Source organism: Chinchilla lanigera, unplaced genomic scaffold (genome assembly GCF_000276665.1).
Source record: "Chinchilla lanigera isolate Chin_1 unplaced genomic scaffold, ChiLan1.0 scaffold00010, whole genome shotgun sequence".
Lineage (NCBI taxonomy): Eukaryota > Metazoa > Chordata > Mammalia > Rodentia > Chinchillidae > Chinchilla > Chinchilla lanigera.
This window is the reverse complement of record NW_004955411.1, coordinates 25,270,569-25,298,157: the sequence shown is the minus strand read 5'-3', so window position 1 is coordinate 25,298,157 and position 27,589 is coordinate 25,270,569. Positions and strand designations below refer to the sequence as shown.

General features: G+C 37.0%; 1 protein-coding gene across 8 annotated transcripts; it reads left to right on the top strand.

The window, feature by feature from the left end:
* The first annotated feature begins 586 nt into the window (after window positions 1-586).
* Pnisr (PNN-interacting serine/arginine-rich protein) lies at window positions 587-27,589 on the top strand. 8 transcript variants are annotated; one of them, XM_005377803.2, is made up of 13 exons: window positions 587-683; window positions 8,566-8,632; window positions 10,990-11,082; window positions 12,394-12,582; window positions 13,893-14,116; window positions 15,564-15,735; window positions 17,324-17,514; window positions 18,738-18,875; window positions 20,931-21,030; window positions 21,747-21,800; window positions 22,768-22,938; window positions 23,999-25,079; window positions 25,313-27,589. In XM_005377803.2, exons 3-13 carry the CDS (start codon window positions 10,995-10,997, stop codon window positions 25,341-25,343), a joined length of 2,439 nt encoding a protein of 812 aa, XP_005377860.1. In that variant the 5' UTR covers window positions 587-683; window positions 8,566-8,632; window positions 10,990-10,994; the 3' UTR covers window positions 25,344-27,589. The 8 variants fall into 8 exon arrangements, with proteins under 8 accessions (XP_005377860.1, XP_013366233.1, XP_013366232.1 ...); XM_013510779.1 differs by having other exon boundaries at window positions 10,969-11,082; XM_013510778.1 differs by having other exon boundaries at window positions 10,965-11,082.

Genomic DNA, 27,589 nt, shown 5'->3' with positions numbered 1-27,589 from the left:
TAACAAAGAACGAAGGCTGCCAGTGCTCCGAGGTGTCCGCTTGTTTCGCGCGGACCCAGACTAGCGTCCTGCACAAACTTGTTTTTCCCCAACACTCAGCGGCGTTCAGAGACCCACGCCCTGAGTACTGCACGGACGCGCGGCCCCGCCCGAACCGCTGTTCCGGCTGCACCCAGTAACTGCTCAGACTTGGCTGGTTCCATTCGGGGGCCCCTCCGTAATCTGAAAGGGGCAAGGCGAATTTTCTAAAGGGGTGGGGGGTGTTCTTTGGGGAGAATACACACTTAAAGGAGAGTCGCGTTGCTAAAGAATTTGAGGGCGCTCTCTGCGTAGAACACTTACGCTCTTGGTTTTCTGCCCACTATAAAGATGAACACTTGTCCTGTACGGCGCCGGCTTACATTAAGACGTAATGCACAGGAACGTTGAGACAGTTGTAAAGGCAAAGCGGTGTTGCCCGTAACAAACATGGCGCCACGGAAAGACACCGCGAGAGTCACGTGCCCATAAGCCAGGCTGAGCGTTAGTATGGCTTCAGATGACGAGCGGATGTTATTATTATTCACTTCCGGGTGAGACTACTCGGGCGCCATCTTGTCTTCTTCATAGAAGTAGAAGCATCGAAAGGGTTGGAGAGGTATTGGAAGAACGGTGGCGACGCCAGTGTTCCTGAACGAGGGTAGGTAAGTGATGAAGAACAACCGCACGTGGGCACTTGCCGGAGTACAACCTTCTTGGTTTTTGTAGCGACGTAGCATCACTTTTAACAGGCTACGTACGCTTGTTGGTGCGAGTGCTGGAACCTTATACCCTTAAACCAGCGGCGTCCGCTCGTGAATCAGAGCAGTGCTCTTGGTGAAAAGGAGGTGTTCTGATTAAGGCGAGTGTTTACGACTCCTTAAAAGTTTCCTGTCGGATGAGATGGGACTAATTGTTGGGCTCCTGGCCCGCCGTTAAGTACTGCGCGTGCGCAGAAGGAACTCTTCTAGGGCGGCGGGGGGAGGGTGCAGCGAGGAGGAGGCAGGGGCAGGGACCTGGAGCTCAGACCTATGCGGCTCCGACTACGCAGGCGCAGCCAGAGGCGGCGGAGTCCTGTTAACTACAATTAGGTTCCTTAGTGTGTGTTTTTTCTGTGATCTTATTCGATGATGGACATTACTTGTTAAGCTAACAAAGGTGACAGGGAGCAGTCAATATTTTAGTTGTTTTGTCCTTTGGTGAATAGTATTGTCATCTAAACCGATTGAGCGCTAAACAGAGTTTGATAGTGGGTGGTAAAATTGTTCAATTAATATTCGAATTCAAGATCTCAGCCCCTCATTAGTACTTTATCTCTACCTAACCCCATATAAAATAAGCGTGGAATTTCTCATTTGAGTATACCAACGCAAAACCAAAAAAAGAGAGCACTAAAGATTGTACTTGTGGGCTCGTTTTGTAAAGGGTCAAGAGGCTCTTGGGAGACTAACAGTAAATAAGTTCTTCTAGGTGTTCTTGAGAAGTTCTATAGTTTTAAAAATTTGTATTAATTTACATTTTAGAACATGTGTTACCTCACGGGTAAATTGAGCAGATAGTACGTACCATAACTGCCCTCCCCTAGCTCTTCATTTGCTGGCATACACATTAATATATTTCTGTTATAATAAATGGAGCAAAATGGATAATTTTTTTTTTTTTTGGTCTTTTTGAGACAGAGTCTCGCTATGTAGTTCAGGCTGGTCTTGAACTCACTTTATAGCACAGACTGGCCTCAAACTCGCAATGATCCTCCTGCCTCAGCCTCCCGAGCGCTGGGATTACAGGTGTGCACCACCATGCCTGGCTAACATTGATAAGTTATTAACTGAGGTCCATAATTTGTTCCTGTTTCCTTAGTTTGCACCTAAAATTCCTTTTCTCTGTTGGTCCTATGTGGGATACCACATTCCCCATTATATTGTTAGGTGCTTTGGGCTTTATGGGTTATGTTTCTAAGGTTTCCCTTGTTTTGGTTGATTGTTATGGACTTATGTCCTTCCAGAGTTCGTATACTGAAGTCCTAAACTCATTTAACCAAATTGGAGAGGGTCTTTAAAGAGGTAAATTGAAGTCATTAAGATGGACTCATGCACTATGATTCGTGTCTTTATTAGCAGAGATTAGGATAGGGCATGGTGGTGCACACCTTTGATTCTAGCAGTCTGGGAGACTGAGGTTGGACGATTGCAAGTTTGAACTCAGTTTAACCAGTTTAGCAACAACCTAAGAAAGATAAGAGAGGAGGGGGAAGAGGACATAAAAAGAATTACGATTAGTTATGTGCATGTACCAAACACCCTACGATACACATTAGTATATTTCTGTTATCACTATGTATTGTGAACGTGTACTAATAAAAATTTTTATTTTTTGAATTTTTTTGTCTTTTTGAGACAAGGTCTTGCTATGCAGTTCAGGCTGGCCTTGAGCTCACTTTGTAGCCCAGGCTGACCTCGAACTCTCAGTGATCCTCCTGGCTCAGCCCTCCAGTGTTGGGATTACAGACGTGAGCCACCACGCCTGGATCTAGTAAAAATTTTTAAGACCCCCCTCCCCCTCCAAAAAAAGGAGTGGTAGTTGCTGAGGATGTAGCTCAGTCCCCCAGAACCTTGGGAGGTAGGTATGAATGAGAAAATCAGAATGAATTAGGACACAGATAATGCCATCTATAAACCAAGGAGAGGAGGCCTCAGATGACACTAACCCTGCTGAAGCTTTGGTCCAGGGCCTTCTAGCCACCAAAACTATGGTTAAATATATTTCCCTTGCTTAACCTAGTCTGTTATTTTGTTATGGCAGCCCTAACAAACCCAGATGCTGTGACCTTGACTTTTTTTCCCTTAAAGTACTGGGGATTGAATCCAGGGGCCTTTGTATCAACCAAAATCACCAGCTTTTTTTTTTTTTTTTTTTAATTGTTTTGAAACAGGGTCCCACTAAATTGCTCAGGGTGGACATACTTGTGGTCCTCCTGCTTCAGCCTCTGGAAGTGCTGGGATTACAGGTGTGCACTATTATGCCTGGTGACCTTGACATTTTAAAGCAGTATTGGTCAGGTGTATGGTGGCAGTCCCTCTTAACTGGAATTTGTGAGAGTCTTTCCCCTGATTGAAATAGTTTTCAGGATTTAGGGAGGATAATGACAGAGGTAAAGTACCCTTTTCATCACTTGCTGTAAAGGGTACACATACTGTCTGCGTGACCTAACACAGTGGATACTAACTTTGATCATTGGCCTGAGGTAATGTTTGTCAGGTTTTTCCACTTTTAGGTTCCCCCTTCTCCCTTAGCTATACTGTACTCCTTGGAAGGAAGTCATTTTGCATAAACTGCCCTTAAGGAATGGAGAGTTATGCCCTCTCTCCATTAGACTGGAGTATTTCTGTTATTTATTTGGAAATCTGTTTGCCTTTTATATTTTTTTTCTGTCTCTTTCTTTCTTTCTTTCTTTCTTTCATTTTTAACTGTTTGCTTCTGGCACTGAGATGGTCCAAGCTTATCATTTTATATTTCCAGCCCCAGTCCTAAAATTGGCTATTTCTCTAAGGAGCTCCAAGTCCTTTTATTGCAGAATAACACTAGACCTGAGTTCTGGGTTCTTAGATGTGCTTGTTAGTAGTAGGGTGTTGCTGTAGGCCTTCTCTGCTTTTTTAAAATTTTACTATTTTCAAAGCGAGGGGTATTTGTGAGCAAACTATTCAATTCTCCACTACTTTTTGAATACTGTATGTCTTGAGCAACAGGCTGCAGAATATCTCATATATTCTAAAAGCATGTGAAGTCAAGTGGCCAAAAAATATATATATTTACCACTTTCCAAATTGTAAGATTAACCTTCATTAGTATCATTTCAAGCTAACTTAAGTTGAGGAAATGAATTCTTTTTCACTTTGAGGCCAGCCACCACTTAAGAGGATTGTTACACTTTGTGAATTTCAGCTTTGTATTTGATGTGAGAACCATTTCACCCAATGCTCCAAAAGGATAAATGTGTTTTCTACATCTCTTTGATTTTGCGCTTTTGGTCCCATTCCCCTGACCTACCACCCTGTACCAGCAGTTGAACCCAGTCCTTTTCTTGTTTTCCAGCCCTTTCCTTATTTTTTATTTTGAGACAAAGTCTTAACTAAGTCCCTAAGTTGCCTAGGCTGGGCTTGAACCTGTGATCCTTCTGCCTTGCCTTCCTACGGGAAAACTGGCATTCATCACCACTCCCAGCAAGAATCACACTAATTCTCACCCATCTTTTTGTCACACAGTCTTAGTGACTTTTGCAAATTTTAATAATGGTCCTTTAAACAAGTCATTTTAGGAAACAAAGCAATGATGGTTTTTAATTCAGAATCATTTAAGACAAGGATCAGATAAAGGACTGTTTCTGATTGTATTAGTTTTGTAGGTTACCATAATGAATTACCATGACCCAGATGGCTTAAAGCAGAGAGATTTATTTCATAGTTGTGAAGGCTAACATCTGAAATCAAGGTTTTGATGGAATCATGCTCTCTGTGGTTGTAGAAGAGGAGCTTTCCTTCTCTCTAACTTGCGGTGTGTCAGTCAGTGGAGTTTATATACCCAAGTCCAATCTGACGCTACAGACATTTTGTCTTTTTTCTTAAAAGGACACCAGTCATTTGATTAGGCCTCACCTAATCTAGTGCAGTATGACCTCGTTGTAAATTTGGATACTTCACCAGAGACTACTTTGCATTAAGGGTACATTCACAGGAATCATGGGTTAGGACTTCAGCTTATATTTTGGAAAGACACAAAACCGTTTATAATACTGGTAATTATCATGTATGTACTTTTTCTCAAGCAGTGTGATAGTTGATGATTTGATGCAAACTTTGGTTATTGGTCTTTCTGTTCTTCCTTGATCTGAGTTGTTTTCCAAGGAAATCTCAACTTGAGCTCATGAAGGGAAGTGTGTACTCTCAGGAAAGCCTTACACCCTGACTCATCAGTAATCACATTTCTTCAAACTTGAAAATTTGATGGGAGGCTGAGGCAGGAGAATCATTGCAAGTTAGAGGCCTGCCTGGGTTACAAAGTGAGTTCAAGGCCAGTCTGAACTGCATAGTGAGACCCTGTCTCTAAAAGGCCAAAAAAAAGAAAAGAAAAATTGAGCCTATGGCTCTTTAAAATTAAGTCTAAAGGAAGAATGAATACATTTGAATCAATTTTTGATGTTGTAAAGTGACAGTAGTAGTACTAGAATGTTTTTATTAATGGATCAATATTAATGTATTCAGGTGAAATAGTTAATCACTTAACATGAGCACAGCACTGTGGATAATGCAAATAATTACGTTTCCCCTGCTCTCAAGATGTTTCTTGCCTGAGCCAAGACAAAAACATAAAAATTTAATACATTTACTCTAAAATTGAATCATCAGTAACTTACGGAAATTTTTAAACAATGTGAAAGCATAGTTGAGGGTCTGTCTTTGTTAACAGTATTTTCCAAATGATTATTAAACCAATATGTAAATGTCATTTTTAATGGTACAAGACTGTTATTCATTACTAAAAATTTTAACTATTCCTTAAAGTTAAAAATTTGCCTCTGTAGTAAACTCATACAGACTTTTCTCCTGTCCTCATTCATTCATTTATTCATGCATTCAGTATTTTGGTTTTTTTAGGATACAGTCTTGCTATGTATTTTAGGCTGGCCCTAAACTCACTATATTAGCCCAGGCTGGCCTGGACTCAAGGCAGTCCTGCTTCAGCCTCCCAAATGCTGGGATTATAGGCACACACCACCACACCCAGTTTTCTCCTGTCCCTATTTAAACAATTAGTGTGACAACCGTTTATGTAACATTTGTAACAGTGTATTAGGTATTGGAGGTTATTTATGGGTTGTTTATATGTAAATACTAAGGTAGTTTATACAATGAATTTGAGAATTCTCGGATTTTGATATCCATGGGGATCTTGGAACCAATCTTTTTTTTTTTTTTTTTTTGTCTTTTTGAGACAGGGTCTCGCTGTGCAGTTCAGGTTAGCCTTGAGCTCACTTTGTAGCTCAGGCTGGTCTTGAACTCACAGTGATTGGAACCAGTCTTTACAGATAAGAGGGACCATCTACCTCTGGTATACCTTCATAATCGTTCTGATTTCCAAATTTTGGATTTTTAAAGTTTACTAGTAGTGAAAATTTTGTAATAAAAATAAGAAAGGAAGAAAGGGATTTCTAAATCTTTGCCATTGATGACTTATAACCGTGTTCTTTAGTTAAAAAAATGATTAGTGAAAGTATTGCTAAGTACTGTGCTGGGTTGAAACAAGTAAAAGTTTGTATTATGTGAATAATTCTAGTTTCATACCAACTCTTTAACCAAAATTTGTTCTTTTTCTGCAAGTATTAGTGTACCACTAAATTTTAATTTTTACTAATGGAGGTATCTCTTTTAGAGTAGATTGTAGACATTAACTAAATCATACAAGAAAATGACATACAGGTCGGATGACTTGCTCAATCTTCCTTGACTTTTACTGTCACTTTCTTTACTTGTTTTAAAATTCTACTCCACTGCTTATAATTGCACATCTTTTTCTATATTTTTCTTACATGTACCAAACACTGTACTTGAATAGTAGTTTCCATAAACACTTCGGGAAAGAAAGTTTTAGAAAACAGCTATCGTTATAGAAAATGGCTGTGAGTAATACAGATCAAACTCTTAGAAATGTACAAATAAAACTGCTGTGCATAGAAATAAATGAAGATTTGTATGTGTGTGTGCCTGTGTGGGGATCTCACTAAATTGCCCACGCTGGTATTGAACTTGCAGTTCATCCCTTCTCCTCATGTACCACCAAGCCAGACTTTTAAAAATAATAAGCAGTGAAAGCTTAAACCTAGGATTTCATGAGAAGTAGGGTCAGGAAGACAAATTTTAAACTAAGAGTCCTTCCAGAAAAAAAATGAAACCTGGGCAAGTCTGAGATTGCATCTGGAGAAGAACCAGGGTTGGCTTTATCCACCTGCTTTGGGTGGTGGTGCTGGGGATAGAAGCTGGGGCCTCTTGCATGCTAGACAGGCTCTGTACCACTGAGCTACATCCCTGTTCCTCCCCCTTTAAACTTCCTCATAGTTGTGAAAGTGCTACCAGAAGTAGTACTGAGTAAGCACTGGTACTATATTAACCACTGACAATTGGAACTTTTTGTGGTAAGTTTTTCTGTGTTTCTCACAGTAACACGGAGGTAGACACTATTTTACAGGCTGGAACTTCAAGGATTAGAGAATATTTTGCCTATGTTTGCACAGCTAGTAAATGAGTTAGGTAGAAACAGGGTGGAAAGTGATGACCAGAAAATTAAAAGGAGAACTGAAAAAGTTGTCCCTAACAACAATGAAACATGAGTTAGAAAAAGAAACTTGGTAGTGGTTTTGGAAATGTAAATTTATGTATTGGAAATGATGAGAATCAGTACACATTAACGGATTATTTAATCATTTGAAGTAGTTTTACTGTTTGCAACTCCAGTAGGCATTGCATAGAGCTGGTGATAATGTCTGCATTATATAAATTTTCAATTTAAAAGCGAGAGGAACCCAGTCACTGAATTGTTAATAAAAGTTCACAAAACATAGCAAAGCTGTAAGTGAACTTATCAGTTCTCATAAGTCTGGGTCAACAGCTTTCTTCTCTTTTACCTTTGTTATTATTATTATTATTATTTTAGTATCAAAAATTGAACTCAGGACCTTGCACTTGCCAGGCAGGCACTTACGTTGCTGAGCAATATCCCTGGCTTCTTTTACCTTGAAAAGTAAACAGAAGGAGCTTGTGACCAGCCACTCACTTACTCATTTGCTCTTTGTTGAGTGCCTTCAGTATAGATGTTATCCTGTATCTCATGGAAGGTAAAGAGATAAAATATATTAGGTCTGTAGACTTTAAGAAACTATTAAGCTAAAGGAAAGAAAACTAAAGCATTGCAGGGACACATTTTTGTCTCCTAATGCTAATTTCTTTTTCTTTTTTCCTTTCCTTTTGGTTTTCTCAGACAAGGTTTCACTATGTAGTTCAGGCTGGCTGTGAACTTACTATGTAGCCTAGACTGGCCGCAGTCTCATGGCAGTCCTACTGCTTCAGCCTCCCAAGTGCTGGGATTACAGGCATTAGCCAGCACACCTGGCCTTCTAATGGTAATTTCTAAGCGTAGAGTTCCTTGGAAAAATTTAATGTATATTATTACCTTATTCGTGCCATTTATGTTAATACTAGGCAGGTGAAATCATTTCAAATGTATGTTTCTTTTTTCCACATTTTCTAAATTGTGTGACACTTTTATTGAACTTTGCAAATAAATATTTTCAAAATTTAAAAAACAATGCTAAAAATATTTACCATTTTATTTCTGCTGTATCTCTTAACTTTTATGGCGGTAAAATAATTTCCCTGTATAAAGTTAGTAGAAAGTAAACTTACGTGTTAACTTGGAAGTGACCACATTTTCATGTTGCATTTCTAGAGTTATTCTGATCTTCATAATCTATGGCCACTTTTTTTTCCTCTCCTTTAGGGCATAAATCTTCTTGCTGTTATGCTTTCAAGCTGTAGTCTGAATCAACCTCAATTTTAAACAGAAGGTGAGCCTCTGAAGTCAGTGAAAATAGCAATTGGTATTTCTTGATGTTTTCTATTCATTCATTTCTCCATCAGTGTGGATTAAAATTGTAATTGAAGTTATTTTTTTGATGTTTTAGCTTTAGAGGTTTTTAAAAGTTGTGGTTGGGAAATAGAAGGGAAGAAGAAACACTGAGGAGAGTTTGGACAGAGAAGTATATTTAGCTTGGAACTGATCCCCAGTTCCAGCTGTTGACACACTTGTGCAATGTTGTGTCTGTTTTGCCATATTCTAATGAAGCTGTTGTAATAGACTATGTGACTGCAACTGGAAGGTGAGCACAATTGACTTACAAGTAAACCAAAGTAACGAGGAAAACACTTGTCCTAATGCACGGTGTTCTTCAGTTGAGAAATCCGGATCTGCCAGTGACAGAACCATCTTGATAATCAGAGACAGCTTTGAAGACTGAAGTTGGAAACTCTTAAAAGTCTGAATAGCGGTAGCCCAGTTGTCCAGTAGAGTGCATGTGTTTACTTTCTTCTTATCTGGCTTTCTTACTTTTTGTCTATTTGTAATGCTAAGGTTTGCTTTTGTCTTGTTTTTAGGATAGGGGAAAAGGACCAATCTGGCAGGATTCATTTAAACATTTATTGAACGCTGCTGTGTATTAAACCTTGGAATATGGAAATAAAGAAGAAATAGCCAGATAGGGTGAAGAATTGAAAGTTGAGCCAGTAGCAAAACCATGTCTCAAAATTTTAAAGGGCTAGGGGTGTAGCTCCGCATGAGGGCCCCAAGTTCAGTCCCCAGTACTGCTGAAAAAGAAGAAACATACCACGCTTACTCTGTGTGTCACTGCCTTATGAATAGGGTTATATGTCAAGGTTTTGTAAGTGCAAAGGTATTAGACTTAGGGGAATTTTAAACTTCTTAAAAAAGTTTTCAGACTTTTTTACAGAGAAGGCTTCTCCCCTTTTTCATGCTATTTAACAGCTCTTGTAAGATTGTCTCACTTTCTGGCTTTGTATGGTTATTTCTTCTAAAGTTATTTATCATGTTCCTTTACCCTCTCATTTTTTTTACATTGGAAGCTCAGATTCAGCAAAACATTTCTGGGGAGAATTTTTTTGGGGGGACACCAGGAGTTGAATTGAGGACATCATGCTTGCCAGGCAGGCGCTGCGCCACTCAGCTAAATCCTCAGCGTGGGGAGAATATTTGTAGTGGTTCTGGGAACATAATACTGTGTTATAGATATCACGTAATCTGTGGGGGTGATATTTTGGAAACCTTCGAATTTCTAATACCTTACCAACTTCTAAGGTTTCCTGAATCAATTACTAGGTTTGGCAATATTGCATTTATTAGCTGTAATTATAGTGGTACTTTGGCTCATGAATTTAATTCGTTTCATGTTTCTGGAAAAGATGGTGGTCATGTTCCTTACCCAGGGCAGAGTTTGCGAATAAGATCAGAATTTTGCCAAATGCTTCTGTTTATAAACCAAATTATTCACAAACAAAAGTGTTTGTGAACAAAGGTACCACTGTACTTACAAGGAGGAGCTTTTCCTCATCAGCTAGAGCAATTTGGTTGTTCTTTCAAAGGAGTCATGGTTGGGAGACAGTAAATCACTCTTTTCTTCCAATCTTCAAAAGAATCAGATTTTCAGATTTATAGCTAATTTGATTAGAACTGTACTTGCCACCAAACCCTGACATTGTTATCTTACCCTTAGTTGCATATGCTCAGGTTTATGTGCTTGCTGCTGACCAAAGGCAGTTTATTTTGGTAAAAAGGAAAGAATTCATTCAAAAGTAGCTTCAAGGAGATAGAGGGGCCTCATCACCCAAATCATCATCTCAGAAAGTACAGGTGTTTTAGGAACAGTATGGCGAGGGAATGCAGCAAGACAGTAGACACACAGCATTAATTTTTATTTCACACCTTCCTGGGCCCAGACTCTTTCCATCCTTTCCTGTGGAAATGGAACTGGACTTTGACTTCTTGGTGCCAGCATCTGTATTTTCCAACCACTTATTGGGGGTGAGGAGAGGTGGGGGTGGTAATTCATATGCCAGGCCTGAGGAGGTTTAGAGAAGCTGCTTGTCTTATGGAAAAAGTATCGTAGGTTTTGAAGTTTCCTTTTGCTGTGTTTACAGCGTCAGTGTTAACGCAGTTTTCTCTTACTTGCTAACCTAAAAATTGCAGTTGCTTCTGGCAACCTATTGACCAAAATTTTAGCACTCTCATCACATTATTGTACCATCATATAATAATTTCAGCTATGTGAGGTTGGAAAATGGAAGAAATTGCACTATCATTTTAAAAATATGTTTAATTTATTTAAGATAGAAAATCAATATATTTTTAAAGAAAAGATGTGGGATCAAGGAGGACAGCCTTGGCAACAGTGGCCCTTGAACCAACAACAATGGATGCAGTCATTCCAGCACCAGCAGGATCCAAGTAAGGAAACCGAATTTGGAAGAGGGTGGGGATTGGGTATTGGAGACGGATAGCTGGTAGATGATGCAATTAGGGTTGGTACATTGACTCATTGTGTGGTCTAATGTAGTCCTCTCCATAAGTAGTCTTGCCATACAGAGCTCGTACAGTGAGAAGTACATTTTTATTTGGAAGACTTCCTCAAAGGATAGAAAACTTTACGCAGATTTTACATTTTTAAAACGTAGTGTTGTTTTCCTAAAGTATAAAATTTATTAAATGGAGCATACTTCCATTGTTAATTCTGAATCTTAGAGTGAGGTTGTCTTCACCTGTGTACTAGTCTACATCATTTTAAGATTTCTTTTTACTGTGTAGTATTTCAAACATGGACAAGGGTAGAAGAAAAGATTATAGGACGCTCCCTAGACAGTATATAATCACTTACATTGCTCTGCCTTTACTGAGTAATCTGGTGCCATTTCTTTTTAAAATTAGTTACATAGCAATTCTGTGTACTCCAATTTAACAAACCCACTTTTGGATATTTGATTTGTAGCTTTTTAATCTTTGTATACATATCATAATTAATTTGTCAGTTAATACAAGAGCTAGGTTTGCTAGGTCACAGTTGCAAATCGGGAAAGTTTTGATGCACATTGCCAAGTTTAACTCCATTTGTGGTATGCTGGTTTTGTATTTCATAAAATACAAGAATGTCTATTTAATTTTTAGTAAACTTGAGATGTGAATAAAAATGTACCTTACTCTGTTTTGTTTATTCATGATTTAGATTTGTAAATGTTAGTAGAAGTGTTTGGAGAGGAAAAATGGAAGACTTTCAAAGTAGTGGGGACAATAAATTTTGAGAAAAGGATGGCTGAAAGGTTGTTAAGGAAACACGCTTTGTTGGAAAGGGAACCTCAAAAAAGGGCAACCATGAGGAGGAGCAGGAATAGATAGCTACTCCAGTTCGGGCTCTATAAGCTTAAAGGTAGTCCTGGAAAGAAGAGTAAGTCATGCAGAAAGAAATGAATGAGTCTGATTATTTCTATTGGTGTCTTAAAAGGGGAGGAGACTTTTTAAAAACTCAGCAAACTTAGATGTAGTGTATCAATTTACTAATGAGTTAACATTAGAATTGCTTTGATTGTTTTTGTGGAGTCCTTTTCTGAAAATCCTAAGTAATTTATTTGTAGCCTGAACATGGATTATTTTCTAAGGATCCTTTCAGACATAACTAAAAAATAACTAACATGCTTGTTTCACACAGAGTACTACTCTTTGAGCTCCTGCATCCTGAATGCTAAATTCTGTGTTAATTTACATTAGGCCAGATTGACTGGGCTGCGTTGGCTCAAGCTTGGATTGCTCAGAGAGAAGCTTCAGGCCAGCAAAGCATAGTAGAACAGCCACCAGGAATGATGCCAAATGGACAAGATATGTCTGCAATGGAATCTGGTCCTAACAATCACGGGAATTTTCAAGGAGATTCAAACTTTAACAGAATGTGGCAGCCAGGTTTGTCGTTTGTTTTCTAAATTTTAAGGTGATTTTTAAAATAAACTGAAGATTAATAGTGAATTTACTTAATTTTGCTTGTTTTATGACTTCTTGAAGTTAATGCTTGGTGAGGAACGTGCAGTCTCGACCTGACCGTGACATTTGTGGTTAAAATTATTCCGTGCTGTCTGCTAGCATCGTGGCGCTCAGTTTGACTCTTTTCTTGGTTCATTCTGATTCTGACAGGGGCTGGGAACACTGGAAACTCACTTGGCACCTAGGGGAGAGAGCGCTGTTTTTCTCTGGCTTGCAACCTCTAGTCTTTTCAGAAGCAGCACTGGCAGAGTAAAAGATGTCTAGCCTCTAGTTAAAGGAAAACGTCGTCCCTGTGTGACAAGTCTGTCAAGTATACTCTGCCCTGTGATCCACCCACCTTTTTCTGCCCTTTTTTTTCAGATAGTAAAGATCTTCCATAAGTTTTTGTCTTTTTTTTTTTTTAACACAATATGATTTAGATTCTACATACTAATTTAGTTTTCTATGACTTCTGTATGATTTTTAATAAATGCTTGAAAATACAAAGGAATTTTGCATTTGGGTATGCATGTGGTGAAGTGATAGTCCCCTTTTCCTGTTAATATTTACAGTTTTTTATATTGCTATAAGAATGGAAAATACAGGAAGGAACTCCTAAATATCACTTTAAAAGAATAAGAGGTATTTCAATCTTGGATACTGTGAAGTAGTTCTTTCTTGAAAGCCAAATTTTCCCAAGTTTGAAGATATTTTAGTTCCCAAAATTCAAGTTTATAAATGACTTACTCTGATATCTCAACGCCAGACCCATCCCCTTTCTATGCTGTGACCCTGGCAAGTTATTTAACCTCTTCCGTGCTTTAGTGTCCTCTCCTGAAATCAGCAAAATTGATACCTGATTTTTCCCTACCTCACAGGGATGTTGTGAGGATAAATGTGTTCATGGAAGAAAGAATTTATATTAAGTTTTGAGGTTTTATTTTTATGGTGTTATTATTGAACGAAAAGAAAAATTCAACAAAAAGTTGTTTTGGATTTGTTACATTCATTCAAAATAATGTTGGACTTTTTTCTGTTTATTTAGGTTGTAAATTAGAGTGGCATTAATTCCTTTGAATTATTTATTAGATACTTTAGTTAATTGCTTATTTTTAAGATCTAGAAAAGAACTGTAGGTTGCTTTTTAACATCTGTTTCTTTTCTGAAAAATACAGCTTTCTTGAGATCTTGAAATTTGTGTTGATTTTATTATAACCCCGTGTTGAATGTTTTTATGCCTGAATCCTAAATAGAATGGGGAATGCATCAGCAGCCCCCACACCCCCCTCCAGATCAGCCATGGATGCCACCAGCACCAGGCCCAGTGGACATTGTACCTCCTTCTGAAGACAGCAACAGTCAGGACAGTGGGGAATTTGCCCCTGACAACAGGCATATATTTAACCAGAACAATCACAACTTTGGTGGACCACCCGATAATTTTGCAGTGGGGCCAGTGAACCAGTTTGACTATCAGGTGAAAGATATTTTGTTGCTTTAATACCATAGATGTGCACGTAATCCGTTCTTTGGAAGTGTCTCATCAAGAATACCTAAGATACATGTTTCACTTTTCAAAGTTTTGGATACAGTTCAAAGTGTATAAGTGCAAAACCTATCTGATGCTATATTTTCTAATTTCAAAATGATAGATTGAAATGTTTAATAAAGTTTAGAAAACACATGTTAGTTGACTACATTACCAAAAGCAGATTAGGGTTAAGACATGAAGAAAACATGAACATGGGTCATCTTTCCAGCTGCAGTTCTCCTGCTGTTAGTATTATGACCTTTTCTAGTGTTACCGTTTCCTTTCTGACATGGCATGTTAGCGTAGTTGTACATGATTTCCTTTGTAACATCCAGTCCATTCCTAAGGACATAGAACTCTATGGAGAATAGTGATAAAATGTGGGGCTTTATTTTTTTAATCCACTCTGTAAAGATCTACCCTAAAGTTACGGAATTAAATGTCATTTTGAAATACTTATCACAATTGTTATTTTATAAACAACTGTCAAAATTAAAAATTTTGAAATGTCCCATCTATCATTTCACTAATTCTGAGGTAGATTTGATAATATATTCACCTTGACATAGCAGTCTTTTAGTTGGTACATATTCAGACACTTGTGTGCTCACAGTTGGAATACATGTAGCAGTTTCTGTTTCACTGATGAAGAAATGTAGTGATAAGGTGCTTCTGCGTAGCTAGTTCTGTGTGGTAGATGCCATGCTAACAAGACAGCTCTTTGGGCTGCCTTAGAAAAGCCTCTGAAAATAGCAAAAAGCATTTAATGTTTCACAAACTTTCTTTGCTTACTAATATATCATGTAAGAATATAAGAACATCTTGAGTTCACTAGAACTAGGAAATTGTAGTCAACAACAGAAAGTTCTCAGTCGGGCATGGTGGCACATGTCTATAATCCTAACACTTGGGAGGCTGAGGCAGGAGGATCACCAAGAGTTTAAGGCCAGCCTGAGCTACAGAATTGAGACCCTGTCTGAAAAAACTAAGAATAAAAAATTCATTCTTAACAAAAAATATTTGTTTGATGTCTTGGTGGTAGTGGGCATAGTTTTTAAAGCGATTCACAGTGAAAGAGTTTATTAATATATAATGCACATATGTACACATAAAGATGTGTATAGATATTCATACACACAGTCCTTATTTCTTGAAAATAATGTATCAACTGGCTTTTAGAAGGCTCTTTGCACTTTACACAGGCAGAAAGTCTGTCTTAAGAAAACTAAGCCTAGGTTCTTGGGGTCACAGAAATACTCGTGCATATTAGAACCATGGAATTCTTGGATTTGCTGCACACATGGATTTCTACTGTCCCAGTTCATAGCACACGTGTGTCCCAGAGAGTATATTGTATTACATTGAAGAAAAATAAAATGCAATACTCTTTCAGCATGGGGCTGCTTTTGGTCCACCGCAAGGTGGATTTCATCCTCCTTATTGGCAACCAGGACCTCCAGGACCTCCAGCACCTCCCCAGAACCGAAGAGAAAGGCCGTCGTCATTCAGGGATCGGCAGCGGTCGCCTATTGCACTTCCTGTGAAGCAGGAGCCTCCACAAATTGGTAGCTATTTAAGTCTGGTGAATCACAGTTGGCATGATCTATCACTGTAGAAAGGATGTTTTATTTCCTTAAATTGTTCTATGCCCCAGATATGTTAAAAGTTGATACTTTAAAACCCTGTCGCTGGGCGTGGTGGTGCACCCCTGTAATCGCAGCACTCGCGAGGCTAAAGCAGGAGGGTTGTTGAGAGTCCAAGGCCCCCTTGAGCTACAAAGTGAGCTCAAGGCCAGCCTGAAGTGCACAGTCAGACCCTGTCTCAAAAAGACAAAAACCAAAAACAAACAAGAAAAAAATCCTGTCATATTAGGCCGGGCAGGGTGGTGCATGCCTTTAATTCCTGCACTTGGGTGGCTGATCACTGTGAGTTTGAGGCCAGCCTGCATTGCATTATGAAACCATGTCTCAAAAAGACTAAATAAATACACCATACATTCACATATATATATATATATACACACACACACACATATACCCTGTCATTTTATAGTCATAAAATTAGAAAAGATAACTGTACTTCCTAAAATACGTTAATATGTTTTGAAAGTTTTTTTAACTCTATCATAAGCTGTAGATTTTGTGATAAAATGTATGTTTTCAATGACTGTAGTATTTTCATGTACTCCTCTGTTGAAATTTTAGTACATTAGGCAGATAAAGATTTCCTCTTTTCAAAACCTAAATATTCTGTCTGAGGTCTCTCACTTTTAGTTAATCTGACACTGTTGCTAGATTAGTTTTCCTTTATTTCCCTTTCTTAAGTATTTTTGGCATAAAATTTTAAGTTTTAAATGACAGAGCTTTTGACAGTAGCAAGTATCATATATGTGCCACTTCGTTTAGAAAGCTCCAAATCATCCAGTGGGCTAGAAAATTTAAGTCTTTTTTATTTTGTTTTATAGTAGATACTTGTTGCTGTTGCTTGGGAGTTTGTATATGTGTGTGTGTTTGTTTTGGTGAGGCAAGTTCATGCTATATATTCCAGGCTGACCTTGAGTTCACTTTGTAGCCCAGGCTGGTCTCGAACTCACCAATCCTCTTGCCTCAGCCTCCCCAGTGCTAGGATTATAGGAGTGCGCTACCACTCCTGGCACCTTTTTATGTTTTAGGAAGATTCTGACTTATTGTTATTTTTTTCCTTAATCTACTGAATGACTTTTTAGTGTGAGAATAGACTTGTGCTTTTGTTTGACTGTGCTCTATTTTCGTATTTTAAGAAGTAGTTTTTTTTTTTTTGTTTTTGTTTTTTTTTTTAATAAAAATCAGGCTTTGAATTAGTTCACACCACCATTTATTTTCTCCTTGGGCACATCACTTTATCTGTTTAAGTGTCCATTTCCTTATCTACAAAAGCCTGCCATAATAGTAGTAATCTCTGAGGGCGTTTGTAAGGATTAAATAATGTGGCAATTTAATGTGCTTTGTGTCCTGTCAGATTAAGCATTAGAACTTGTTCCTTGCCTCTGTGAGAAGGGATAACTTTAAAGAAAGAGCAGTGTTTAATGGGTGTTGTCTGTGTTTTTGTTTTTACTCACAAAAATTTGTAGAGATTCAGGAATAAGGAACTCATTTTTTTTCCTGTATGAAACAGATGCAGTGAAACGCAGGACTCTTCCAGCTTGGATTCGTGAAGGTCTTGAAAAAATGGAACGTGAAAAGCAAAAGAAATTAGAGAAAGAAAGGATGGAACAACAACGTTCACAATTGTCCAAAAAAGAAAAGAAGGCCACAGAAGATGCTGAAGGAGGCGATGGCCCTCGTTTACCTCAGAGAAGTAAATTTGTAAGTAGAACCTGGGTGAAGTTTATTGAAATAGACACTTTAGCCTACAGAAAAATATTACTGTTCCTGAGATAACGTGCAGAAGTATATTGGGGTTTATGTTCGTGTGGGGGGTGTTGAGGATGGAGATACTCAGTATGAGTCTGATCGGTGTTACCTTTACAGACAAATCTGTATTCTTTCTGTGGTGTGGTTGACTTGGTGGATTATATAAAGCAAAGTTATGTTAAATGATAATAGAGAAGAAAAATGTCTTTTTAAAATATTTGAATGTATACTTACACCTGAGGGTGTAATAATTTCTGACACGAGCAATGGAAGTGAATGTTTTAAATGTTTAAATCTACATTTATCAGTTAGATGGCATGAGTAGTTCAAGAATTCATTGTTCATCAGTAATGGGATTCTAGCTCGTACACCAGCCACGCTACTGGTCAGAGTGCAAGGTAGGGAGGAAATGCGTCCTCCCTCAGTACCACCTTCTTGGGATTGCTCAGAGGGACTATGGAACATGTTTGACTAAGGAAGGGCCCTGTTTTTAGAATATTATATCTATACTGGAACCTGGAACCATACAGAGACAGGTGTTTCCTCAGTCTGGAGTAGACCTACTTTTTTTAGCTATCTGTTATATAGCTAAAAAGAAGTAAGATTCAGGGCAGTCTGAGATGAACTGACCAGAGAGTTTTCATATTATATCACACATGGTTTTAGGTAAGTAGCATATATATGGCTGTGAACGTTACATTGAGTAATATGTCTGGTCCATTTTTCCAAAGTTCTACAAACCACTTACTTCAGGACCATCATGTATAATGGATGTGTTAATTAAATTAATTTTTTTTTTTTTTTGTTACTTACAAAATGAGGTCAGAGTTGACTAAGGAAAAAAAAAGTAGAAAAAAATAAAATCCTCTTGTAATTTTATATTTCTTCCCAGGTTATACTTTAAATTATCAAATGAAATCTGTAATAAAGAAATGTAATTTAGAGGAGCTAGGAGTATACCTCAGTGATAGAGCGTGTGTTTAGCATCTGTGAGTCCCTGGGTTCAGTCCCCGGCACCAAAAAGAGAGACCAGGAAAAAATGCATTTTTGACAAAAATTTCACTTTTATATTTTTGTTTTATCAACTTTAATTTGAGATTTTAAATTTTTGGTAATTCAGGTAGGGATTTTATTATATTCTAAGCATAACTTTAGCTGTCCTACTATCATTATAGGATAGTGATGAAGAAGATGAAGATCCTGAAAACACTGAGGCTGCCAGCAGTGGAAAAGTCACCAGAAGTCCATCTCCAGTGCCTCAAGAAGAACAGAGTGAGCCAGAGATGACCGAAGAAGAGAAAGAGTATCAAATGGTAGAATGTGAAGTTTCTGTCTCACACACTAATCTGGTTGTTTGTTTGTTTAAGACAGGGTCTTGCTATGTAATTCACTATGGACTTGAGTTCACTATGTGGTCCAGAGTGACCTTGAACTCAAAGAGATCCTCCTGCCTCAGCCTCCTGAGTGCTAAGATTACAGGCATGTGCTATTATGCCTGCTGGTTGTTTATAATTTTTTAAACTATGGTTTGGTTATCTAAAACATTTAAACCAAGAAATCTAAAACAATTATAAAGTATTTACTCACATATAGATTTGCTAGGCAAAGTATGTCTATAAAATTTAGATACTGTTTTATAGCAACACCCTCCCCTAGAAAAATCTACTTAGTATTTAATACAAAATCACAGCCTATGAGTAATTATGAAGCCCATTTCTTTTTTTGGTTTGTTTTTTTCATTGCATTTTTTCCCTTCCGGTCGTATTCTGTAGGCATTCACATTTTCACAGATGTATAATGACATTTTTCTTTCTTATTAAGCCCATTTCTTAACACCAATGATTGAATTAAAATTTTACTATGTGAGACCGAACAACATTTATTGATTTTTTTTTAAGTAAAAATACTGAGAAAGATGAAAAGAACTTAAATACAGTGGTACCTCGATTCATGAACTTGATTCTCTCCATGGTTTTGGTCACAAACCGAAATTTAATTTAATGAGAATTCAATCACATTTCCCCATAAGTGCCTTGGTTCATGAGTTTGATTATTTCTACAAATCTGGTCGCCAACTGAGTTGGATGAGAACCAAATCAAATTCAGTGGTTAGGTGGAGTGTTGTCCTTATGGGGAAATTTAGTTTGGTTCTTGTCCAGTTGGGCTTGCCACTAGAATTGAGTTCGTGAACCGAGGTACCACTGTAAGTTTAAGAAGCATTGGCATTGAACACAGTTAAAAATGTTTCTTCATTATAAGTATTCTCAAAGCCTTTATTATCTGTAAAGTATATTGTCACTTCATGAAATTAGGAATGCAATATGATCAGTTTCCCATATTGAAAGACTTAGATACTGATTCTGTGAACCTCATTTTAATAGATAAGCGGTTGGGCATAGGGAAGCAAAAGGCCTACGAGTCTGCATTTCAAACAGTTGTTGATGGTCAAGCCAGAGGAGTCTGGTTCTTACTTGTAGTACACTCCGTTTTATATTAACTTCTACTTTGGAGGGTGCTGTTTTTGTTCATGAATATATTAGTCAGGAATAAAAGGACTCCATCTGGCAGAATGAAATAACGTCTTTGTCTTTACTTGTTTTTTTCACCCTTCAGATTTTTTAGCTTTTTTTTTTGGTACTGGGAATTGAACTCAGGACCTTGTACTTGCCAGGAAGGCACTGTGCTGCTGAGCTATATCCCTGGCTCTAAACTAACTTACAAAAGTGACTTAAACTAGTATTGTACTGCTTACAAATATTATTAAGTGAAAAGCTACTTACACTTACAGAACTTTTTTTTTTTTTTTTTTTTTTTTTTTTTGTACTGGGAATTGAACTCAGGACCTTTTTTTGGTCTTTTTGAGACAGGGTCTTGCTATGCAGTTCAGGCTGGCCTTGAGCTCACTTTGTAGCCCAGGCTGGTCTCGAACTCACAAGACTCTTCCTGCTTCAGCCTCCTGAGTGCTGGGATTACAGGCATGCACCATCACGCCTGGCTAGAACTTTTTATTAATAGAAATTTTGTACATTTTGGTCTAAAATAAAAATTTAGGGTCTGTTTATAGACTGATTTTTTTTCTTTGAGCTCTATTATTTTGAAGTTTTTGAAGTTTTGATATTTTAAATCTTTTTTTTTTTCCCCTGGTACTGGGAATTGAACTCACAACCTTGTACTTGCCAGGCAGGCGCTGTGCCGCTGAGCTAAATCCCCAGCCCCAAGTTTTGATATTTTAGAAGAATTTTTAAGATACCTTCCTTCAATTGGCTAATCCTAATCAGAATATTTTATAAGGTGGCTTTGCATCAAACTATATTAGTAACTAAATGAGTAGTTAAATTAGAAACAGTATACAAATTATTCCTCTTTAGATGTTGCTAACAAAAATGCTTCTGACTGAAATTCTTCTGGATGTCACAGATGAAGAAATTTATTACATAGCCAAAGATACACATCGGAAAGCAACGAAAGGTATATTGTGGTTCCTCTTGGTTTTGCTTTTCTGGGGGAATTTTGCTTTCATTGACTCTTTTGGACTTTTTTGTTGTCCTTTGGATTGCTATCAGTTATTTAAACATTCTCTTCTTGCATGTTTTAACTCTTTGGGAAAGATTAGATTTGTAGACAGTATATTAAGACAACACAGATACTTATCTGACTTACCTGACAGCACACATTAGCAGTCATGGTATTGTCTTGTAGAGTGTATTTTAGAAGATTGCTGATGTTCAGTTTATTTCACCTGATTTTTTTTTTTAATAGATGCCATGGTATTGGTATTGGTTTTTGACTTCTAATACAGTTTGACCATTTTGAATTAAGAACCTTCAGAGTTTTCAGGGTTAAAATTCTTACAGAAGCAAGTAATTTCCAGCTCTCCCGCATGATTTTAGTAACACTTTAAAACATATTAAAACAAAAATTAGTGCCATAACTCAGAAGCAGAAATACAAGTATACTAGTCTACATTTTTCCTCATTATAAACAATTTCAGCTCACATCAGAATTATAATTTCAAAGCCAGACATGATACTGGTTTAAAATGAATGTTATGTTTTTAATGTTTCTTCTCTCCCCCAAAAAGCAGCAATAGTAGTAGATTTAACAATACCCCGTAGACTCTCATGACTATGAAATCGTGGCTATTTGTGTTAACATGTTGTTCCTGTTGTTGATGTGATACAAAGCTCCTGCAAAACAGCTGGCACAGTCCAGTGCACTGGCTTCCCTCACTGGACTCGGTAAGTGTTCTCCTTACTTCTGAGAGGGCCTAAAGGGAAAGTCACACCTTGTCTTTCTACATGCTCTGTTTTGAAATTGCACTATTCCTACTCAGTTTATAAAACCTAGGTCTCAGGGGTATGCAAGGTTTACATTTTTTAACTGAAGCATTCACAGTGGGACTATTATTAATGTGATGGCTAATTCACGGATTATTGGGGCAAGTTGAATGGAGGATTTCTTCATCAATGGCCCCAATATGTATATTTTATATATATAAAATTTCATATATATGGCTATATAGTTTGTACTTGCTCTTAGACAAAAGGCCGAGAAGCAATAGTTTGTACTTAACAGGTCATAATTTAGCCATGACAGTACCTAACTTCACTTTCAGAATTACTGCATTCATGCTGTAGGGATTTACTTATCCACTGATGGTTTTAATGACTTTCATATAAATTGTGTTGTAGCAAGTCAAGTTTTAACCAAGAGGAGAGAGGTTTTATCTTACCATAGTGTAACAGTAGTGATGTATTCATAATTTGCTATTTGCATGATATATTATCAAGGCTCTAAAGCTTGAATTTGCCTTTTCTACATCTTCATTTTATATTAATTTTTGTAAGGAGCAAGATTGTAGGTAGAATAAAATGCCCATATGATTTTGTTGTGATTACCATTTAGACCACTTCAGGGTGGGGAGTGGTTTCAATAACAGTCCTGTGTCAGTGAGCCATTGTCATGATTACTTAATGGTGAGAAATATGTGAAATATTCCAGACATCATAATGTAGTAGGTGACCATTGTGTTGAAGGTTCTTTGAACTCTGTAAGCATTTGAAAGTATACTTCTCCCCACCCTGAACGTACATTCTTTCAGGAAAAGGCAATGAAAAAAGAAATGAGCTTTCTTCTCAGACCATAAAAAGTTTTTAATAGACAATGCCATATTTCCATGTGATAGACTAAGCTTTATGCACACAGGTGGACTGGGCGGTTATGGATCTGGAGACAGTGAAGATGAGCGGAGTGACAGAGGCTCCGAGTCATCTGACACTGATGATGAAGAATTACGGCACCGAATCCGGCAAAAACAGGAAGCTTTTTGGAGAAAAGAAAAAGAACAGCAGCTACTACATGATAAACAGATGGAAGGTATATCTTTTAGATGGTCTAGTTTTTGTTAAGTATTACATATTTTTGTTGTGTTGGTTTTGGTTTTTGATTTTTTGAAACAGGAATTTGCTATATAGTTCAGACAGGCCTTGAACTCACTGTAGCCCAGGTTGGCCTTGAAATCTGGATGAGCCTCCCTAGTGCTGGGATTGTAAGCATGTGGCACCACCCCTGCTTGTTTTTTTTGTTTTGTTTTTTTAGCCAACCTAAACGTATTAGAGGACAGAGTTAAGGCTAGATAGTAAGTAATACGGGATGCATCTAAAGCCATTCGCACGTTTGTTTGGTTTTAGATGCCGTTCATGCTGGAGTCTATAAGCCCAGCTATTTAATAGGTTCTTTTGAGTTGTTATTAGGGTTGTTGAAGTGAAAAAATGACTTTTGAAATGGAGAAAACACATTTGTATGGCAATTGCAAAGTAGCTGGAATATTTAGGGATAATGAGAGGTTACAAGTTTTTTATTTAAAATAATTCACATGGATATAGTAATTATATAATAGGAAAAATGAAAAAAATATGTAGACCTTGTGCTTTTGAAAAATCTTATTTGGCCAGCTTCAAATGCAATTAAGAGTTAGCAGCTAAAGTTTCCATTTTTACCATAAGTTGCTATAATCCACAGAAGGGAATCCTCTGCCTGTGCATCTTGGCACTTTGATGCTCCTACTTCTCTCTACAAAATGGTAGCCGAGGACATTTAGCTACTGAGTGCTTGAAACATTGCTAGGCCGCATTGCAATGTGCTGTAGTAACACAATACACACTAGGCTTTGAATATTGTACTTGAAAAATAATATCTTAATTTTTTTTAATTGTTTGCATTTTAAAATGATATTTTTGACATACTGAGTAAATAAAATGTTGAAATTAAAGCCACCTGTTTCTTTTTGCAAATTAATGTGGCTACTGAAAATCTTGAATTGTGTGATTTGTACCCTAATTCTGTACCCTAATTGTTACATTCTAGTAGCTTAAAATTTAATAGTACAGGGGTTTTTCATTTTACATTCAAATTTTGTTGTCTTTTTCTGTTTCAGAAGAAAAGCAACAGACAGAAAGGGTTACAAAAGAGATGAATGAATTTATCCACAAAGAGCAAAATAGTTTATCACTTCTAGAAGCAAGAGAAGCAGATGGTGATGTGGTTAATGAAAAGAAAAGAACTCCAAATGAAACGACATCTGTTTTAGAACAAAAAAAAGACCATAAAGAAAAAGAGAAACAAGGAAGGAGCAGATCAGGAAGTTCTAGTAGTAGTTCCAGTAGCAATAGCAGAACTAGTAGTAGTAGCAGCACTGTCTCTAGTTCTTCTTACAGTTCTAGCTCAGGTAGTAGTCACACTTCTTCTCGGTCTTCTTCTCCTAAAAGAAAAAAGAGACATAGTAGGAGTAGATCTCCAACAATTAAAGCTAGACGTAGCCGTAGTAGAAGCTACTCTCGCAGGATTAAAATAGAGAGCAATAGGGCTAGGGTGAAGATCAGAGATAGGAGGAGATCTAATAGAAATAGCATTGAGAGAGAAAGACGACGAAATCGGAGTCCTTCCCGAGAGAGACGTAGAAGTAGAAGTCGCTCAAGGGATAGACGAACCAATCGTTCCAGTCGCAGTAGGAGTCGAGATAGGCGTAAAATTGAGGATCCACGTGGAAGTCTTAGTGGGAGCAGTCATAAACATAAAGGTGAGGCTAAAGAACAAGAGAGGAAAAAGGAGAGGAGTCGAAGTATAGATAAAGATAGGAAAAAGAAAGACAAGGAGAGGGAGCGTGAACAGGATAAAAGAAAAGAGAAACAAAAAAGGGAAGAAAAAGATTTTAAGTTTAGTCTGGATGATAGATTAAAGAGGAAAAGAGAAAGTGAAAGAACATTCTCTAGGAGTGGTTCTATATCTGTTAAAATCATAAGACATGATTCTAGACAAGATAGCAAGAAAAGTGTTACCAAAGATAGTAAAAAGCATTCAGGCTCTGATTCTAGTGGAAGGAGCAGCTCTGAATCTCCAGGAAGTAGCAAAGAAAAGAAGGCTAAGAAGCCTAAACATAGTCGATCGCGATCCATGGAGAAATCTCAAAGGTCTGGTAAGAAGGCAAGCCGCAAACACAAGTCTAAGTCCCGATCAAGGTAGTATACTTTTTAAAGTATTTTGTCTGATTTTTTTTTTTTAATTGAATTTATTCAAAGTTGAAAGTGTCCTTTCTCTCTCTCTTTAATAAAGTCAGTTTGGTACTTGATAAATGATCATAGTTTAAATAATATTAGAAATCCTGTATAATAGTATTTATTTAAAATTGCAGATTTTTAGTTAAAAATACATTTTTATTTTTCAATTTTGTCTTTTCCCTTTTTTTTTGCAGATCGACAACCCCTCCCCGTCGTAAGCACTGAGGAATGATGTGGCAAGAATGCCATGATGTTTTAAAAAATTCCATGAGTTTTAAGGGCTTGTCTCATTATAGAGGCACATTGTGGCTATGTAGGTGAAACCAGAATCTTTTTTTTTTTTTTAAATCTGTAAATAGGTGTACTTTTTCCAAATGCTGCTCCAAGTTACTGAATAGGATTTCTTTGTATTACACTTTTTTCAAAAAATAGTGCATAATAAGACTATAAACATGCCATTCTCTTTCAGCTGTAATGTTCTTAAACTTATTCTTGAATGTACTGTGATGTCAATAAAGCTCTTTAGTTCATTTTTGTTAAAACTCTTGCACCTTAATTTTGTAATTTTAATCTAAGGAATATACTTTTCTAAAAAGGCAGCTGGAATTTTGTACAACAGGTTTTAAAGGTACATCCTTCCACCTCCCCCAAAGAAAAATGGTTTTAACTTAAGTTCTAAAACAGTTTGTCAAAGTTTGTAAATTGTACCCATGGACTTTGGTCAAATTCCAACTTTAAGGGTGTGGAGGAGGGCTAGAAATAGATCTTTGATTTTCATTTGGAAGCATTTGATCAACTTTCAAAGCTTCTTTGGGGAAATTCAAGTAAATACAGAGTCTCTATATGTGTAAGATATGGTTCATGTGTGTAAAATGAAATTGCTGGAATCAATCAAGCCAATGCATCAGTGTAGTTATTTGTAATGACAAATTGTGTTTGACACTAATAGTAAAGTCTGGGCACTATATTTTATACCTACTTTATTTCACCCACTTCTATTTTAGAGATATATTGAAACACCTTGGGTTACTGTAGAGATAAGACTTAAAATTCAGTATATTTATATTTTTAAAAGTCTCATGTGACCTCAACCCAGTGGAGGAGTGCTGTGTTATGCAGGTTTGTGTGAATTACAGAACATTAAAATGGTCTGATTTTGTCAGTTTCTAAAAATTTTGATCAGTGGGTAGTCCAATTTAAAGCACTCACAGTTACGAGTTAGAATGGGTCTCTCCAGGCATTTGAACGTTAGTGCTCAACTGCTATCAGGGTCCATTTTTTATGAGTATGCACTTATGCAGTGATACATCAATCTCAAAACAAATGCTCTTAAATTTTATTTTGAAAAGCAAGTCAGGACACAGAGACAGTTTTAAAGTATGCCTTCTTACCAGCAATAGTTCATTTTAAAAATAATGCCAGATTTTTGCCAAGATCAGTGTTTCCTCAAAATGAAGATAAAAATAGATTTGTATAGTGTGCTCTTGTACCTCTGCATAGGTTCTTTTAAATAATTTTGAGCAGTTATGCATTTATCTAAAGGAAGTAAACTGTGAATAAATGCATGTTTACCAAAATGGCTGTTTACAGTGCATTTAGTTCTGATATTTATAAAGTTGATATTTCACAGAATCATTTTAAAATAGTTTGTAATTCTGTATGGTTTAGATCAGTCATACATGGAGACGAGAAAAATGTGCAATATTTTTTATGTAGGTGAGCTAACTGAAGTGTACCCAATTGAAGAATTATCTGATTATTTGTAATAGATAAGTTGTATAACATTTTCATATCTTAAAATGTTTTTTAGATCAATCTTCAAGTGAAATACTATTTTCAAAATAAAATTATACAGAAAAATTCTGCTGGCTATGATATACACATTTTTGGACAAAATACAAACTTGAGTCAAAAGTAGTATTTGACAGTTTTATCTACTTTGCCATGATTTGCAAGCTTCATATCAGTTAAATCTATAGATTAAAAAAAATGACAATTGTGACTACTAAATATCAGTGTTATAACTACATACTTGGGTTATTTGTTTTTTTATGGAAAATTGAGAAAATTCACCATCTCCTTCATTCAGTGTTTGGTAAGATTATGTGAAATAGAGCTTCCATGATTTAGGATGTGAATGCTAAAAGTTACACATAAGTTAGATATATAACTTACGGAATTTTTCTAAAATGCTACCCCCAGAAAATTAATACATTCTTGAGGTAATCATTGGTCTGGATTGGTCAGTAAAATCTGTCTTAAGAGATTCTTTTAAAAAAATAGTGTATTAATCCTGCTTGCTTTTGTGGAAGGCAACTATGCTAACCACTACACCACCAATGCCTCTGTTCATGCTTGCTTTTGTGGAGTGGGGGTAAACCACACCATTCAGAGAATAAAATGTAATTTGGAAAAGGTAACTATAAGATTTGTTTCAGACCCCCAAAATACAAATAAAGATCGGTGTGGAA